This window comes from Nyctibius grandis, chromosome 5 (genome assembly GCF_013368605.1).
Source record: "Nyctibius grandis isolate bNycGra1 chromosome 5, bNycGra1.pri, whole genome shotgun sequence".
Lineage (NCBI taxonomy): Eukaryota > Metazoa > Chordata > Aves > Nyctibiiformes > Nyctibiidae > Nyctibius > Nyctibius grandis.
The window spans coordinates 1,588,720-1,603,387 of record NC_090662.1 but is presented as its reverse complement, the minus strand read 5'-3'; the positions used below and the strand labels follow the sequence as shown (position 1 = coordinate 1,603,387).

The 14,668-nt window shown below is 50.6% G+C and overlaps 1 protein-coding gene across 3 annotated transcripts in view; it reads right to left on the bottom strand.

The window, feature by feature from the left end:
• Positions 1-14,668, bottom strand: part of NRF1 (nuclear respiratory factor 1) — a 90,358-nt gene that overhangs the window by 23,853 nt on the left and 51,837 nt on the right. For 2 of the 3 annotated variants that reach the window (XM_068401404.1, XM_068401405.1), the window contains exons 10-11: positions 11,158-11,282; positions 4,433-4,582 (exon numbers count right to left, since the gene is read on the bottom strand). In XM_068401404.1, coding sequence (XP_068257505.1) covers positions 4,433-4,582; positions 11,158-11,282 — 275 coding nt within the window. The remainder of the gene's footprint in view (positions 1-4,432; positions 4,583-11,157; positions 11,283-14,668) is intronic. The other variant, XM_068401406.1, reaches the window with a different exon arrangement.

Sequence of the window (14,668 nt, the reverse complement as noted above, 5' to 3'; positions counted from 1 at the left end):
GAGCCAAGAGCCATACGCCCTGTCACCCTCAGATACCCAGATTCAGGGGCATTAGCATGAGGGGACCAGCAAAGCTCAGGACCTCAGTGACATGGCTTTCAAAGGCAAGTTGTTGGGGACTTTGTCGCCATAAACTGAAACAAACATCTGGAATGTAACATGAACATCAGCAATGGTGAAGTCAAATGAAAAGTCTCATTAAGAGATGGAGAAAAGCAAGACCCAGCAAATACAAATATATGCCACATGTGTCACTTCACCTGCCAAAAGGCTTGGCCTCTTTTCCGTAGGTGTCCTGCACTGAGCAGCTCCTTCTGAAGCCACGTGGATTACTGAGGCACTGTGAGATGCAGACACAGAAGCCTGCACAGATATACAAACACACCGAATAAACAGGCTTCAAATGCAACCTAGAAACACAGTGAACTTCTAGTCAAGCAGCACATTCATCCAGAGTGTTCCCAGCTAGATCGATTTTTGTGATGAAAGGTCACCATGGGAGGGAAGCTCAATCTTGGGAAACTTAGGGAAGCAACAACCCTACGCAATGAGAAAATAGGGTCACTGCTGCAGGAGGAGAGAAGCAGGAAAGCCATGCCACGAAGGCCCTTGCTGAAACACATCTCCATAAAGAAGGCTATGGAAGACACCAACCCTGTCTGCTTCCTTAAACCCATGTTCAGTCCCAGCCCTGCAGCTAGGCCAGGGCATGGTGGGAAAAGCACCTCCTGCACCCAACACGTTCATGTTTCCATCCTTCCATGCATGAAGCAACCACGTCCCTTTGCCTTCTCAGCCCTGAAGATCTCGGGCCAAACATTCCTTAAAATCCATCTGCCACGAGGAAGCTGAGCCTTTATGGAAAGGAAACAAAAAGAAAGAAGTAAGTTTTCTTCCTGACTGCTGCCCCTGAGACTGCTGCGTGTTGGCACTAGGGTGGATGCATGTATAAAACAATTGGGATCCCTCAAATATGAAGCTTCCCAACGTGACAACTCAATGTACACCGTGCCAGCAGATCTGAATTTTTCAAGAGAAACACAAGACCAGCAGAAAGAACTTAAGCTTTCTGTTACGATCACAGAGATGGGAACTGCCTTAGGTACCAAGACCAGAACTGCTTTAATTGCAGTGGACATCAGGCAGCTTCTCTTTTTAAATTTATGGATAAAGAAGAAATTCTGCCCAGCCTGGAGTCGATACCAGTCCTGCTTCCTCTTCCAGACCAGAACAAAAGGGAACATATTGCAACTATGCTGAGAGAGGAGGGCTGCTGTCTATTTCTTTAAATGTAATGTTAATGCCTTGTAATCAGCTTTAATTTTTAAACAGACCCAGCCCTCCTGTCCATTTCCCCTAATTCAGGACACGTGGAAGGTAAATGGCCTACGCTTAAACCGGGACAGCATCAGCTGTGACAGCTGGAGAGCCTGTAAGTCTCAACTGCCTGATAACAGGAATGGATGTCAAAACTCACCAGGGGAGGGGAAACGGGGAGGGCAAGGGAGGTGCTGGAGACGCAGTAAGGTCATCGAGAAGCCGGGAGATAAGGCCATGCAGAGCACGGCTCAGTTACTGGATGGAAACTCACTGAAACCAATAGGACTCGAAGAAACGTTAGAAGTGATCAAACAGCAAAGGACTTGGCAGTGACTCCCCACCCCTAATGAGGGTGGCTTCCCCCTCTAGGTATTGCTATCACCATCACACACACGCTGAGGAGGGAAGACAAGTGTCTTTTAGGGGACAGCGACAGGTCAAGCCAGGAACTGAGCAACTCCTGGTGTCTCCCCAGGACGCTGCCTTCTCTCTTTGTGAGCTCAAAGGCATGTTTCAGAGCTAAAAGGCAGCCTGTAGACTTCACAGGAGACTTGGACACAGAACAGGGGCACAAAACCACCCGGGAGGCTCTCCTTGAGCTCCTCCGACACCGCTGCCTTTGCGAAGAGGAGGCCTGCAGTACATCATGAGTACTTCTATAAAAACTTTTTCCCCCAATGAAATCAAATGACAGAGCACACGAGCCTCCCTACCCCAAAAGCCCAACTGCACCCAGAAATAAGCATTCTATGGAGGGCGACCAAGCCAGTGAAGGGTCTGGAGGGTCTGACCTCCGAGGAACGGCTGAGGGAGCTGGGGGTGTTTAGCCTGGAGAAGAGGAGGCTCAGAGGTGACCTTAGTGCAGTCTACAACTACCTCAAGGGAGGTTGTAGTGGAGTGGGAGTCAGCCTCTTCTCCCAGGCAACCAGCGATAGGACAAGAGGACACAGCCTCAAGCTTGGCCAGGGGAGGTTCAGGTTGGACATTAGGAAGCATTTCTTCTCAGCAAGGGTCATTAGCCATTGGAAGGGGCTGCCCAGGGAGGTGGTGGAATCACCATCTCTGGAAGGGTTTAAGAAAAGCCTGGACATGGCACTTAGTGCCACGGTCTAGTTGCCATGGTGGTGTCAGGGCAATGGTTGGACTCGATGAGCCCAGAGGGCTCTTCCAACCCGATTGATTCTGGGATTCTGTGACTCTGTGTCTCTGTCAAGGGACTCGCCAAGGTCATTCAACAAGTCAAGGGAAGCCCTAAAGCCAGCAGCACTCAGGTGCTGTGGCATCCACCTCCGGCCTCCTGCTCTACTCAATCAACCCAGGCAAACTGTCTGTGCTGGGCTGTGCGGAGCCAGCTCTGTGCGACACAACTGCACGTTGTGGTTAGTTGGACCTAAGGGAAAATCTGGCCATCAACGCAGTACGAGAGGGACTGGTCTGAGCCACTATTTTTAGCCCTGGTTGGTGGGCAGACAAATCCTAACCGTCAGCGGCAGTCGCCTTGTCACCAGTCCCAAGATGTCAAACCAAAGCAGCACAGAGCCCATGACAGCCCAGCACCAGAAGGACAGCCTGAGCCGACAGTACCACCAGCGCTGCCCAAGGTTAGGGCCCAAGAGTAACGTAGGACAGCAGCAAAAAGCATGAGATCCATCACAATCCAGAGGGACCTGGACAGGCTGGAGAGCTGAGCCTGTGCAAACCGCAGGAAGTTCAACAAGGCCAAGTGCAAGGTCCTGCACGGGGGTCGGGGCAATCCCAAGCACAAACCCAGGCTGGGCAGAGAATGGATTGAGAGCAGCCCTGAGGAGAAGGACTTGGGGGTGATGGGTGACGAGAAGCTCACCATGAGCCGGCACCGTGCGCTGGCAGCCCAGAAAGCCACCCGTGTCCTGGGCTGCATCCCCAGCAGCGTGGCCAGCAGGGCAAGGGAGGGGATTCTGCCCCTCTGCTCTGCTCTCATGAGACCCCCCTGCAGTGCTGCGTCCAGCTCTGAGGCCCCAACAGAAGGAGGACACGGAGCTGTTGGAGCGAGTCCAGAGGAGGCCACGAAGACGATCCAAGGGCTGGAGCCCCTCTGCTATGGAGACAGGCTGAGAGAGCTGGGGCTGTTCAGCCTGGAGAAGAGAAGGCTCCGGGGAGACCTTCTAGCACCTTCCAGTACCTGAAGGGGCTACAGGAAAGCGGGAGAGGGGCTTTTTACAGGGCAAGGAGTGACAGGATGAGGGGGAACGGTTTTAAACTGAAAGAGGGGAGATTGAGATGAGATATTAGGAAGAAAGTCTTGACTGTGAGGGTGGTGAGACACTGGCCCAGGTTGCCCAGAGAAGCTGTGGCTGCCCCCTCCCTGGCAGTGTTCAAGGCCAGGTTGGATGGGGCTGGGAGCAACCTGGTCTGGTGGGAGGTGTCCCTGCCTGTGGCAGGGGGTTGGAACTAGATGGGCTTTAAGGTCCCTTCCAACCCAAACCATTCTATGATTCCATGATTCTATGATACAATGGGTTTAAAGGCAGCAGGGCAAGGCAAGCTGTGCCAAAGCGAGCAGAAATCATCTGTGCTGGTAAGGTTCACTGCAAACAGAGCAGCAGTCCAGGGTTGTGGAAATACTTTGGCCCTCATCGTGCTGGGAAAGACCTAGCAGCACCATGCTGACTGCTGGCATCAAACCTGTGGCTGGTGTCCCACGATCCCAACACTGCATATTCCTCACCTGGGGCTCGCTGCACAGCCAGATGCTGACATGGAAAGGGTGCAGACACGGAGACGGCTGAGCTGCAGTCAAGTACCCCCTCTTGACAGGGCACACGTAGGGAACTGCATGTACTTGACACAGAATAAGCTTGTTTTAACTGAGGCTTATGCCAACACATTTTACTCAGAGTGCATCACGGCCCCGTTACTGACAATAATTCATTCATGCACAGTAATTCATCCTCCAGGAAACACCTCTCCCTGTTCCTGGACCTGCTCAGCACACGCACCCAGTCACTCACACTCATCCACTTCAGCTCTCTCCTTGCTGGCTGCCACCGGCCTCTCTTCACCCCTGTCATCTGAAACACATCTGCAAAAATTATTTTCCTCACTTCTCCTTCAGATTGGGATTAAATCATACCTGTTTCAGGGCAATACTTCATTAAAAAAATCTGTTCCCTCTGGGAAGACCCTACAAAAAGCTCGTCTCTTTCCTTCCTGTCCGCTTGGATGCAAGCAAGCTGATCTGCACTTTGCGAAGTTGCTGGCGACTCACTTGGCTCCATCTTCCCTAAAAAGGAGATCCAACAGGAAAAAAAATATTGCTTTTAAAGACTGACATTTGCAGCAGATCAGCCTCTAAGCCTCTCCCCCATCTTTTTTTTATTTTTTTCCCTCATGCAAAAAAGCCACCAGTCACCACCAGTCACCAGCGGATCCCTGTGCCGCACCTCCCTGTCCCGAGGCATCCAAGAGCAAGAACAGGCAGTTCCCTTTGCTGGGTTTGCCCGACGTGTCTCCCTCCGCTTTCACGCTCTCTAGGAGACGTTGGCAGCCCCGAGACCAGGATCTCAACTCCTGCCTTCCCCTCCTGGATGTGCTTTCAACCATAAACAGCCTGCACAGAGCCCGACGGGACTGGCAACCACGCTCCAGGCCTGGAGGTCTCTCTGCTGCCGAGAGGAGGGTTCCCCATCTCCCATCTGCGCAGCTGAGGGTGGAGACAGGTTTCCACCTGACACCTTATTGATTTCGTGGGGGAAGCTCGGCAGCCTCACCCAGAGCTGAAGGTTTTTCAGCATTTAAACCACTGCTGATACAGAAATTACCAACTGGAAAGGCTCTTCTGTGCAGCAAGTTCCCCGTCACTCGCTATAGGCTTGTTTATCCTACGCTAACTTGCAAGATACGCCCCTGTACTGACGCCTTGTTTCCTCTGTTTGCGAAAGCAGAGAGCTTGTTAATCCCCCTGTGCCCACGCCAGAGGCCTAATGCGCTCCCCGGGCTTCCATCACAGCTCCATAATCCCGGCTCACCCCCAGCCGTAAGCACGGCTCCCTTTGGTCACATTGAGAACTGGGTTTGAATTTTTTTGGATGATCAGGGGGATGGAGAAGGGCAAGACTCACTGTAGGCTCCTCTTAGTGCCCACTTGTACAGCTGCCATGCCACCACCAGGCACAAAGAATCATAGAACCGTTTTGGTCAGAAAGGACTTCAAAGATCATCGAGTCCAACCGTTAACCCAGCACTGCCAAGGCCACCACTAACCCATGTCCCTCAGCACCACATCTACACGGCTTTTAAACCCCCCCAGGGATGGGGACTCCACCACTGCCCTGGGCAGCCTGTGCCAGTGCTTGACAACCCTTTCCATGAAGAAATTGTCCCTGATCTCCAATCTAAACCTCCCCTGGCACAACTTGAGGCCGGTTCCTCTCGTCCTATCGCTTGTTACCTGGGAGAAGAGACCGACCCCCCCCTCGCTACACCCTCCTTTCAGGCAGTTGTAGAGAGCGAGAAGGTCTCCCCTCAGCCTCCTTTTCTCCAGACTAAACCCCCCAGGTCCCTCAGCCGCTCCTCATCACACTTGTGCTCCAGACCCTTCACCAGCTTCGTTGCCCTTCTCTGGCCTCGCTCCAGCACCTCAAGGTCTTTCTTGCAGTAAAAGCACATCAGTGCTCCCAGAAGACTCTCCAGCAGCACAGGGAGGAGATACAACAGTAAAATGTGCTTTGGGGCCAGGAAAAAGGGCAGCAGCTGCCACACACGAGGACCAAGGTGGACAAGCAACGATCCACTGGGTCTCTGGCTGTGCCTAGCTCAGGTCTGTTAAAACCGTTCCCTGATCACAGTTTGATTTCACATCTTCCACTGTCACTTCTCCTCTTACAAACACCAGCTCCTTCCACTGTGCCTCTTTCTGTGCACCATTTCTGAACCCCAGCTGGAGCTTCGAGCACATCACCCCTCTCGCCCTCAAACCAGCTCTTCAAAATGCCACACGCTGCTCAAAACTGCAATAACCCCAGGCTTGGGATGACACCAAGGCCACTAAACCGACCTTCCTTGGGCAGGGAGTCTGCTCTGTCCTTCACGGGCAGCGCTGCGCACTGCTACAGCCCTGCGCAGGTACCGCTTAGGCAAAAGCTTCATCAATATTTAACGACGAAGCCAGGAAGCCCGTAGCCCAAGCAGCTTTCAAGCCCCTGATCAGATCAATGTCAAACAAAAGGCTGCAGTATGAGGATGCTCCAGCGAGCGAGGCCCAGACTGCAGGCTGGCACCATCACCTCTCCTTCCCAACGCTGGTCAAGTTTCTCCTCCAGCCCAGGACGGCTCCAGCACCAGCCCATCACACGGAGCTGCCCATAGCACCCACCGAAAGCAGCCCCAGAGTGCAGAGTTTCCTCTTACTGGAGCATTTTCAGTTTCCAGCCAACTTCAGAAACTGGTGCTGCTACAAAACCCTTCACTTGCTTTGAATATTACTCTGCTTTAAATATTACTCTGCTTTAATTCCATTCACTTAAGAACAAAACATCTGAGGCTCAAACCACGGGGTCATCAGTTCCAGCATCCCGCCTCAGAGCAGATGCTCCAGAGTAGCAAGAAAACCATAATTGCACTTAGCTAGTTTGCCACCGCCCTGGAGCAGGAGATCTTATTTCCCTTACCTATAAACGTAACTGATCACAAGATTATGTGCAGCCCTTGCGCAGCTCAGCCACGCTGCTGGGCTCCCTACTCCCTGCAATACCAAATTTAGCTCTAGCTTCCGAGACGTCCACAGACATACACAAGTTGCCTCTTTTTAGCTGTCTTGGTTCTCTTGTATCACTTAATTATTATTCAGATGCCAGAGAGCAGATGGGAAAAATACCATATCGAGACAGAAACAAATTTAAGAAAGAGAATAATTACACCTAATGGCTAAAATCAATAAGATGGGGATAAATTTATGTCCCTTCCAGGGAAAGTGGTGTGGATAATGGATTGGAATCCCTCAAAAAGGACCTACAGAAGGGTAAGAGCATTCCTAGAGAGAAGTGTTTATTGGAAATATCAGGAAATTAAGACTTCGCAAGCAACAGCGAGCGGGAGGAATTTGCTGGTTAATACCCTTACGGATCTGGCAGTCATTTTCCCCCCTCTCCTTCTTGTAACCAACTGCAGCAAATCACTCCCCGTTTTATCTCCTTCTGACAGAAGGACACACAGAGCGGTTTGTCCTCACTGCAACAAATAACTGAGCACCGGTGTCCAGGAGGATGCTCACACTCGCACCCCGGGCTTCAGGGTAGGGAGAAGGCAGACAAATCCTCTGCGACAGTGCCAACGCTGAAAACCCATCTGCTCTCCATCCCCAGACAGAGACAGCGGGAATGGATACCACCATCTCCTCCATCCCTAAGGGAGATATATTAGCTGGTTACGTAATAAAACTAACAGCGTGGCGCTTCCAAGGACTACCGCGCCGACAAAGCCCTTCCCCTTAATACCACCGGAGATTAGAGCAAATCGAAGAAGGGTGGAAACAAGGCAAGGGGCTGCGGGCAAGGTTTTGCACAGAGGGAAAACGCTGCAGTCTCTCCCCTTAATGCACTCTAAATCCCATCTGATTTCCAACTCTGCTGCTAAAAAAAAAAAAAGCAAAAAAAAAAAAGCCCAGCTTGCATTAAAATTATATTAATGCTGGGTGAGCGAGGTAGAGCGACTCAGGAAGGGTGTGGAGGAGGACAGTTGTTTAGGGGAAGCATCCAGAGGAATCCAGACCACAATTGGAAGCAGACCAAAAGCAGCCAGAGGTGCAGATCTGCTAAAGGACGCTAACGTGCTTTTACAAATCTGATTAGTTGCTGGTTTTGAGCATCCAGGCTCAGATCTTTCCTTCGATAAATACACATCACTTATCCCCCTCATGCCGGGCTGCCGGCGAAGTGTAATACAACACAACCCTACTCTTCCCTCTCCGTATCAGATGCATTCCCAGCTCGGAGGACAGGGTTTTCACTTCATTTCTGCTCCCTCTTCAGGCTGGCTGACTACACAGCAAGAGACATCAAGTCGAACACCTCGAGTAAAATTACTCTTCCCTCCACTGCCCCGTTTTCACTGCAAACTAAATATCAGCGGTTTAAAATGAGTGCGTTCCCTATGAGATGGTTTTCGACAGAAGTCAAACTCGAGGTCTCATCTAGCCAGATTTCTGCTTTACATGCAAAGTGCCAAGGCAAGAACTCATCGCTCTGCCACCCCACTGCACATCCTTGTTCCCCTTTTGACAATTAAGAGCCCAAATAGCCCCATCCCCTAGGTGATGTTTCTTTACTTCACACCTTGCATCCTTTTTGAGCTTATTTTGACACACCTCCTTCCATTTAATCAAAATAACCAGAGAGTTTCATCTCTGAACTTGGAAAGCGTGGTAAAGGCACCAGGCAGAAGCATAGCACAACTGGAGGCAGCGGATGAGCACCAACTAGACACGTTCATACTTTCCAGTATCATCTCTTGAACCAGTTTGTATGAACTTACTGTTTTACTCACTACCAGCTTAGTTTGAATAACCACAAAAGTCACCAGACTTGCCAGAAGAGACAAGCAGATGATAGGTGAGAAACGCTACAGAGAATTCCTAGAACCAAGAGGTTGACTATGGTGGCAAGATGGAAAGTAAAGCAGGGGGCAAACAGCCCGAGGCTGACTGCTGAGGGATGGCTGGAAGGTGTCACCCAAGCAGAAAAGCGACAGTTGCTCAAGAGCAGCCACCAAGCATATAAAAGGTCTTGAGAAAGGAAAGAAATGGGTGGGTAATAAAACACTGGTCATGCTCTGCCACTCCACAGCGAAGTGTTTCGGAGATGAGTTTATTCTGGCACTGACTAGTTGTGTTAGTTGACCAAGTCTGGTCCTCACTGTGCTAGGCACTGCATAGATACAGAGTCAGGAGCAGTCTTAAGTGCTCCTCACCTCACCACCCACGTCGCAGAAGGCAGAGGCAGGGACTGGGAGGATGAAGAACCACCCACTGTAGGAGAAGATCAGGTCTGAGACCATCTAAGGAGCCTGAAGGTGCACAAGTCCATGGGACCTGATGAGGTGCATCCACAGGTCCTGAGGGAACTGGCGGATGAAGTTGCTAAGCCGCTATCCATCATTCTTGAGACATTGTGGCAGTCTGGTGAAGTTCACACTGACTGGAAAAGGGGGAAACATAACCCCCATCTTCAAGAAGGGAAAAAAGGAAGACCCGGGGAACTACAGGCCAGTCAGTCTCACCTCTGTGCCTGGCAAGATCATGGAGCAGATCCCCCTGGAAACTATACTGAGGTACATGGAAATCAAGGAGGTGATTGGTGACAGCCAACAAGGCTTCACTAAGGGCAAATCGTGCCTGACAAATTTGGCGGCCTTCTACGATGGGGTTACAGCAATGGTGGATAGGGGAAGAGCAACTGATGTCATCTACCTGGACTTGTGCAAAGCATCTGACACTGTCCCGCACAACATCCTTGTCTCTAAATTGGAGAGACATGGACTTGATGGATGGACCACTCAGTGGATAAGGAATTGGCTGGATGGTCACACTCAAAGAGTTACAGTCAACGGCTCAATGTCCGAGTGGACACCAGTGATGAGTGGCATTCCTCAGGGGTCGGTATTGGGACCGGTCCTGTTTATCATCTTTGTCAGCAACACAGACAGTGGGATTGAGCGCGCCCTCAGCAAGTTTGCCAACGACACCGAGCTGGGCGGTGCGGTGACACGCTGGAGGGAAGGGATGGCATCCAGAGGGACCTGGACAGGCTGGAGAGCTGGGCCTGTGCAAACCGCATGGAGTTCAACAAGGCCAAGTGCAAGGTCCTGCACGTGGGTCGGGGCAATCCCAAGCACAAACACAGGCTGGGCGGAGAATGGAGTGAGAGCAGCCCTGAGGAGAAGGACTTGGGGGTGATGGGTGACGAGAAGCTCACCATGAGCCGGCAACGTGCGCTGGCAGCCCAGAAAGCCACCCGGGTCCTGGGCTGCATCCCCAGCAGCGTGGCCAGCAGGGCGAGGGAGGGGATTCTGCCCCTCTGCTCCGCTCTGGGGAGACCCCCCTGCAGTGCTGCGTCCAGCTCTGGGGCCCCAACAGAAGAAGGACACAGAGCTGTTGGAGCGAGTCCAGAGGAGGCCACGGAGATGCTCAGAGGGCTGGAGCCCCTCTGCTCTGGAGACAGGCTGAGAGAGCTGGGGCTGTTCAGCCTGGAGAAGAGAAGGCTCCGGGGAGACCTTCTAGCACCTTCCAGTGCCTGAAGGGGCTACAGGAAAGCTGGAGAGGGGCTTTTTACAAGGGCATGGAGTGACAGGACGAAGGGGAACGGTTTTAAACTGAAAGAGGGGAGATTGAGATGAGATCTGAGGAAGAAATTCTTTGCTGTGAGGGTGGTGAGAGCCTGGCCCAGGTTGCCCAGAGAAGCTGTGGCTGCCCCCTCCCTGGCAGTGTTCAAGGCCAGGTTGGATGGGGCTGGAAGCAACCTGGTCTGGTGGAAGGTGTCCCTGTCTGTGGCAGGGGGTTGGGACTGGATGGGCTTTAAGGTCCCTTCCAACCCAAACCATTCGGTGATTCTATGATTCCCACCCAAAACTAAGGCAAGTCGGCAGGAAGAGGAAGAGCAGAGCCACCAGCACCAAGGAAGTAAACAAGAGGTTTGTGCTACCATTTTGTTCTGGGATTTTCAGTCACAACCTCGCTAGTGACCACCTGCAGTGAGGCAGAACTGTTTAACTAGTGAAAACTTGACATTTCAAATAAAAGAGATGAAAGACCCCTAGCTAAGAGCAAAGGAAAAAAACAAAGTAAAATCTTTCTGGCAGCCTTACCATTGGCATCTTGGACTCCGGTAAGCGCTCCTACTGCTGCTGCTGTTTCACCAGATAGGACAATTTGTCCTCCACCTTGAAGAGTGGCTTCAGCGAGCGTGGCTACTGCATGGGCAGCTGCTTCACTGCGGGCACAGGAAAGAAGGAAGAATTAGGAAAACCAAGCAAATAACTCCACTCCAGCAGCATCCATTTTAACCAGGCATCGCACATCAAGAGGACAAATCCAGAAAGGAGGGATTCTTCCTGGGCTCAGATGAAGCTATCCAGAGCAGAAAATCTACAGTGGAGAAAGAATATGTGGGAAGAAGCTGCTTCCACTGGCTTTTCTCAGCTTGCAGATCTCTTAGTTAGAACATCTCTGCCTTCTTACCTTTGCATCCTTTTGCTTGGGACTTCACTAAAAGCTTTCAGACAATCCAAGTTATACCACATGGCTCCTTCCTGCCTCTGGTTTCTGGTACAAAACTCATTCTTTTAGCACTGTCGCATTCCGTGTCTCCACAGATTTTAGAGCTTCATTACTGATTCAGTCAGTTCACCCTGCACTGAAACAGGCCCAGAGGTTTACCATGACCAGGATCACATCAGCAGCTCTGTATTTAGCGACGAAGGAGTACCTGTCCCCAGCCAAGTGGTTTAATAATTCTTTTTAATGAGTGATCAGTAGCTTAGCGCGGTATTCTTAAATTTCTTCATATGAGTGAGGTCAGACCAAAGGTTCTTCTCGTGAAGCAACCCTGAATCACAGAATCAATTAGGTTGGAAGAGCCCTCTGGGATCATCGAGTCCAACCATTGCCCTGACACCACCATGGCAACTAGATCAGGGCACTAACTGCCATGTCCAGGCTTTTCTTAAACCCCTCCAGAGATGGTGACTCCACCACCTCCCTGGGCAGCCCCTTCCAATGGCTAATGACCCTTGCTGAGAAGAAATGCTTCCTAATGTCCAACCTGAACCTCCCGTGGCCAAGCTTGAGGCTGTGTCCTCTTGTCCTATCGCTGGTTGCCTGGGAGAAGAGGCCAACTCCCACTCCACTACAACCTCCCTTCAGGTAGTTGTAGACTGCACTAAGGTCACCTCTGAGCCTCCTCTTCTCCAGGCTAAACACCCCCAGCTCCCTCAGCCGTTCCTCGGAGGTCAGACCCTCCAGACCCTGCTGTGAGAACAGCCAGTATCAGATATGTGGGGAGGAGTGCGTATGATCCTTCCCTTCCTACACCCTCTCAGCCTCCAACAGTCAGCAATGTATCGATTTCCTACATCAGAGACCGCATCTGGACCATCAGGTTTGATTTGTCTAATCCCCTTTGAAACCCATTTGTACTTTTTTGCTTCCACAACATCCTGTATCAATGAGTTCCACATTTAATTAGATGCTGTGTAAAGAAAAATTGCATTATGGTAGTCCAAAAACTACTGCCTCAGTCTGGCTGGGCAGCCCTTAAGTCTGATATTGTGAGAAATAGAAAATAACTGTTCCCTTTTTGTTTTCTTCATGATTTCATAAACTTCCAGTAATCTCTTTCCCAAGCTGAAGAGCCATAGTCCACTTACTGTGCAAGGACTCTTCCTTGCTTCTAATCACTCTTGTCCTTTCCAGACTTTTTCTAATGTAAGACATCTGGTTTGAGTGGGGTGACCATTTCTCACACTATTCAAGATGTAGACAGACCATGAGTGAGTCCAGGGGCCTAATCCTGGCTTGTTCTCTAGGCCTTTCCCTATAATTCCTTATATTCAGCTTACTCTTTTGACAGTATCTGCTCAGCAGTGATAAAACATTCATGGAGGACAGTCCCCTCAGCGCTCTCTGAACAGTAACTAGGAGCATATAGTTAGTTCCTAGGTTCCCAGCATATAGTGTGCCCAGGTGGCCAAGAAGGCCAGTGGCATCCTGGCCTCTATTAGGAATAGTGTAGCCAGCCAGTCTGGGGAAGGGATCATCCCTCTGTACTCGGCACTGGTGAGGCCGCACCTTGAATCCTGTGTCCAGTTCTGGGCCCCGCACTTCAAGAAAGATGTTGAGGTGTTGGAGCGAGTGCAGAGGAGGGTGACCAAGGTGGTGAAGGGTCTGGAGGGTCTGACCTACGAGGAACGGCTGAAGGAGCTGGGGTTGTTTAGCCTGGAGAAGAGGAGGCTCAGAGGTGACCTTAGTGCAGTCTACAACTACCTGAAGGGAGGTTGTAGTGAAGTGGGAGTCGGCCTCTTCTCCCAGGCAACCAGTGATAGGACAAGAGGACACAGCCTCAAGCTTGGCCAGGGGAGGTTCAGGTTGGCCATTAGGAAGCATTTCTTCTCAGCAAGGGTCATTAGCCATTGGAAGGGGCTGCCCAGGGAGGTGGTGGAGTCACCATCTCTGGAGGGGTTGAAGAAAAGCCTGGACATGGCACTTAGTGCCCTGGTCTAGTTGCCATGGTGGTGTCAGGGCGATGGTTGGACTCGATGATCCCCGAGGTCTTTTCCAACCTGACTGATTCTGTGATTCCTCATTGGGTATATACAGGAGATATTTCTTTGTACGTGTATCACTTTGCATTTCTTGACATCATATTTTATTTGCCCTTTGGTTGCGCAGAGTGCTGTGAGCATCCTTCAGCAGCTGTCCAGATTTCTCCAGACCTTTTGGACAACTATTAGCTACTTCTGGTGACCTACTGCTAATCACAAAATTCTTCCAAACCCACCTCCTTCCTGCAGCTTTATTAAGGTAAGAAATGGTAGCAGATTAACTACAAAAGTAGGTATTTTCTTTAGTGCTTCCTGTGGAAAAGAGATCGAAGGAGCCACCTAGGAGCTTCCCCTAGGATGTTCTTCCTTAACTGACCTCACTCATTCTCTGGTAGACCAGTTGAGTCAAATATTTTCCAAGTACCTCTTACTCATTCTTTTTCTTTCCTAATTTTCTGCTGTACACTTTCCAACTGGATTCACTCAGGGTGTATTTTAATTTCTAAATAGCCCCTCTATCTCTAGGGTAGCTCTTAAACTCTGCTAGTGAACTGGAGTATTTTCTTGCTCTGCTTTCTTATTCCCTTTGGCTAATTTCTCTTCTGAACCTGCAGCTACGTGAAGGCAGTTACGCTGCAGGAAGGCCAACTACAACACAGCAAACCTGGGGTAAACACGTGTTTAATGGTGTAACCCTGTTTCCCAGACTCCACACAGCACTTATTTGAATCCACTTTCAAGGGCAATTGAGCATTTTAGTCATCTGTTAAGGTTGCATCCCTGAAAATAATAATGATCTGTGGCATAAAAAGCTTTTTCCAGTTAGTGTGCTCCATAAACATTAATTGGTTCAAATCAATGAATTAATTACCCACCTCCACTTTGTCCTCTGTTACTAGAAGGCCTAATACTTCCCCTCCTCAAACCTGACCGAGGTTGCGTCATCCATCATGTCATGCTGTTGGCAGATGTACTGCTCTACACAGGACTATGAAAGACTCAGCAGCCACTGGAACAAGATTCAGAGACGGCAGCTTTCAGCTAAATTAGCCATAAA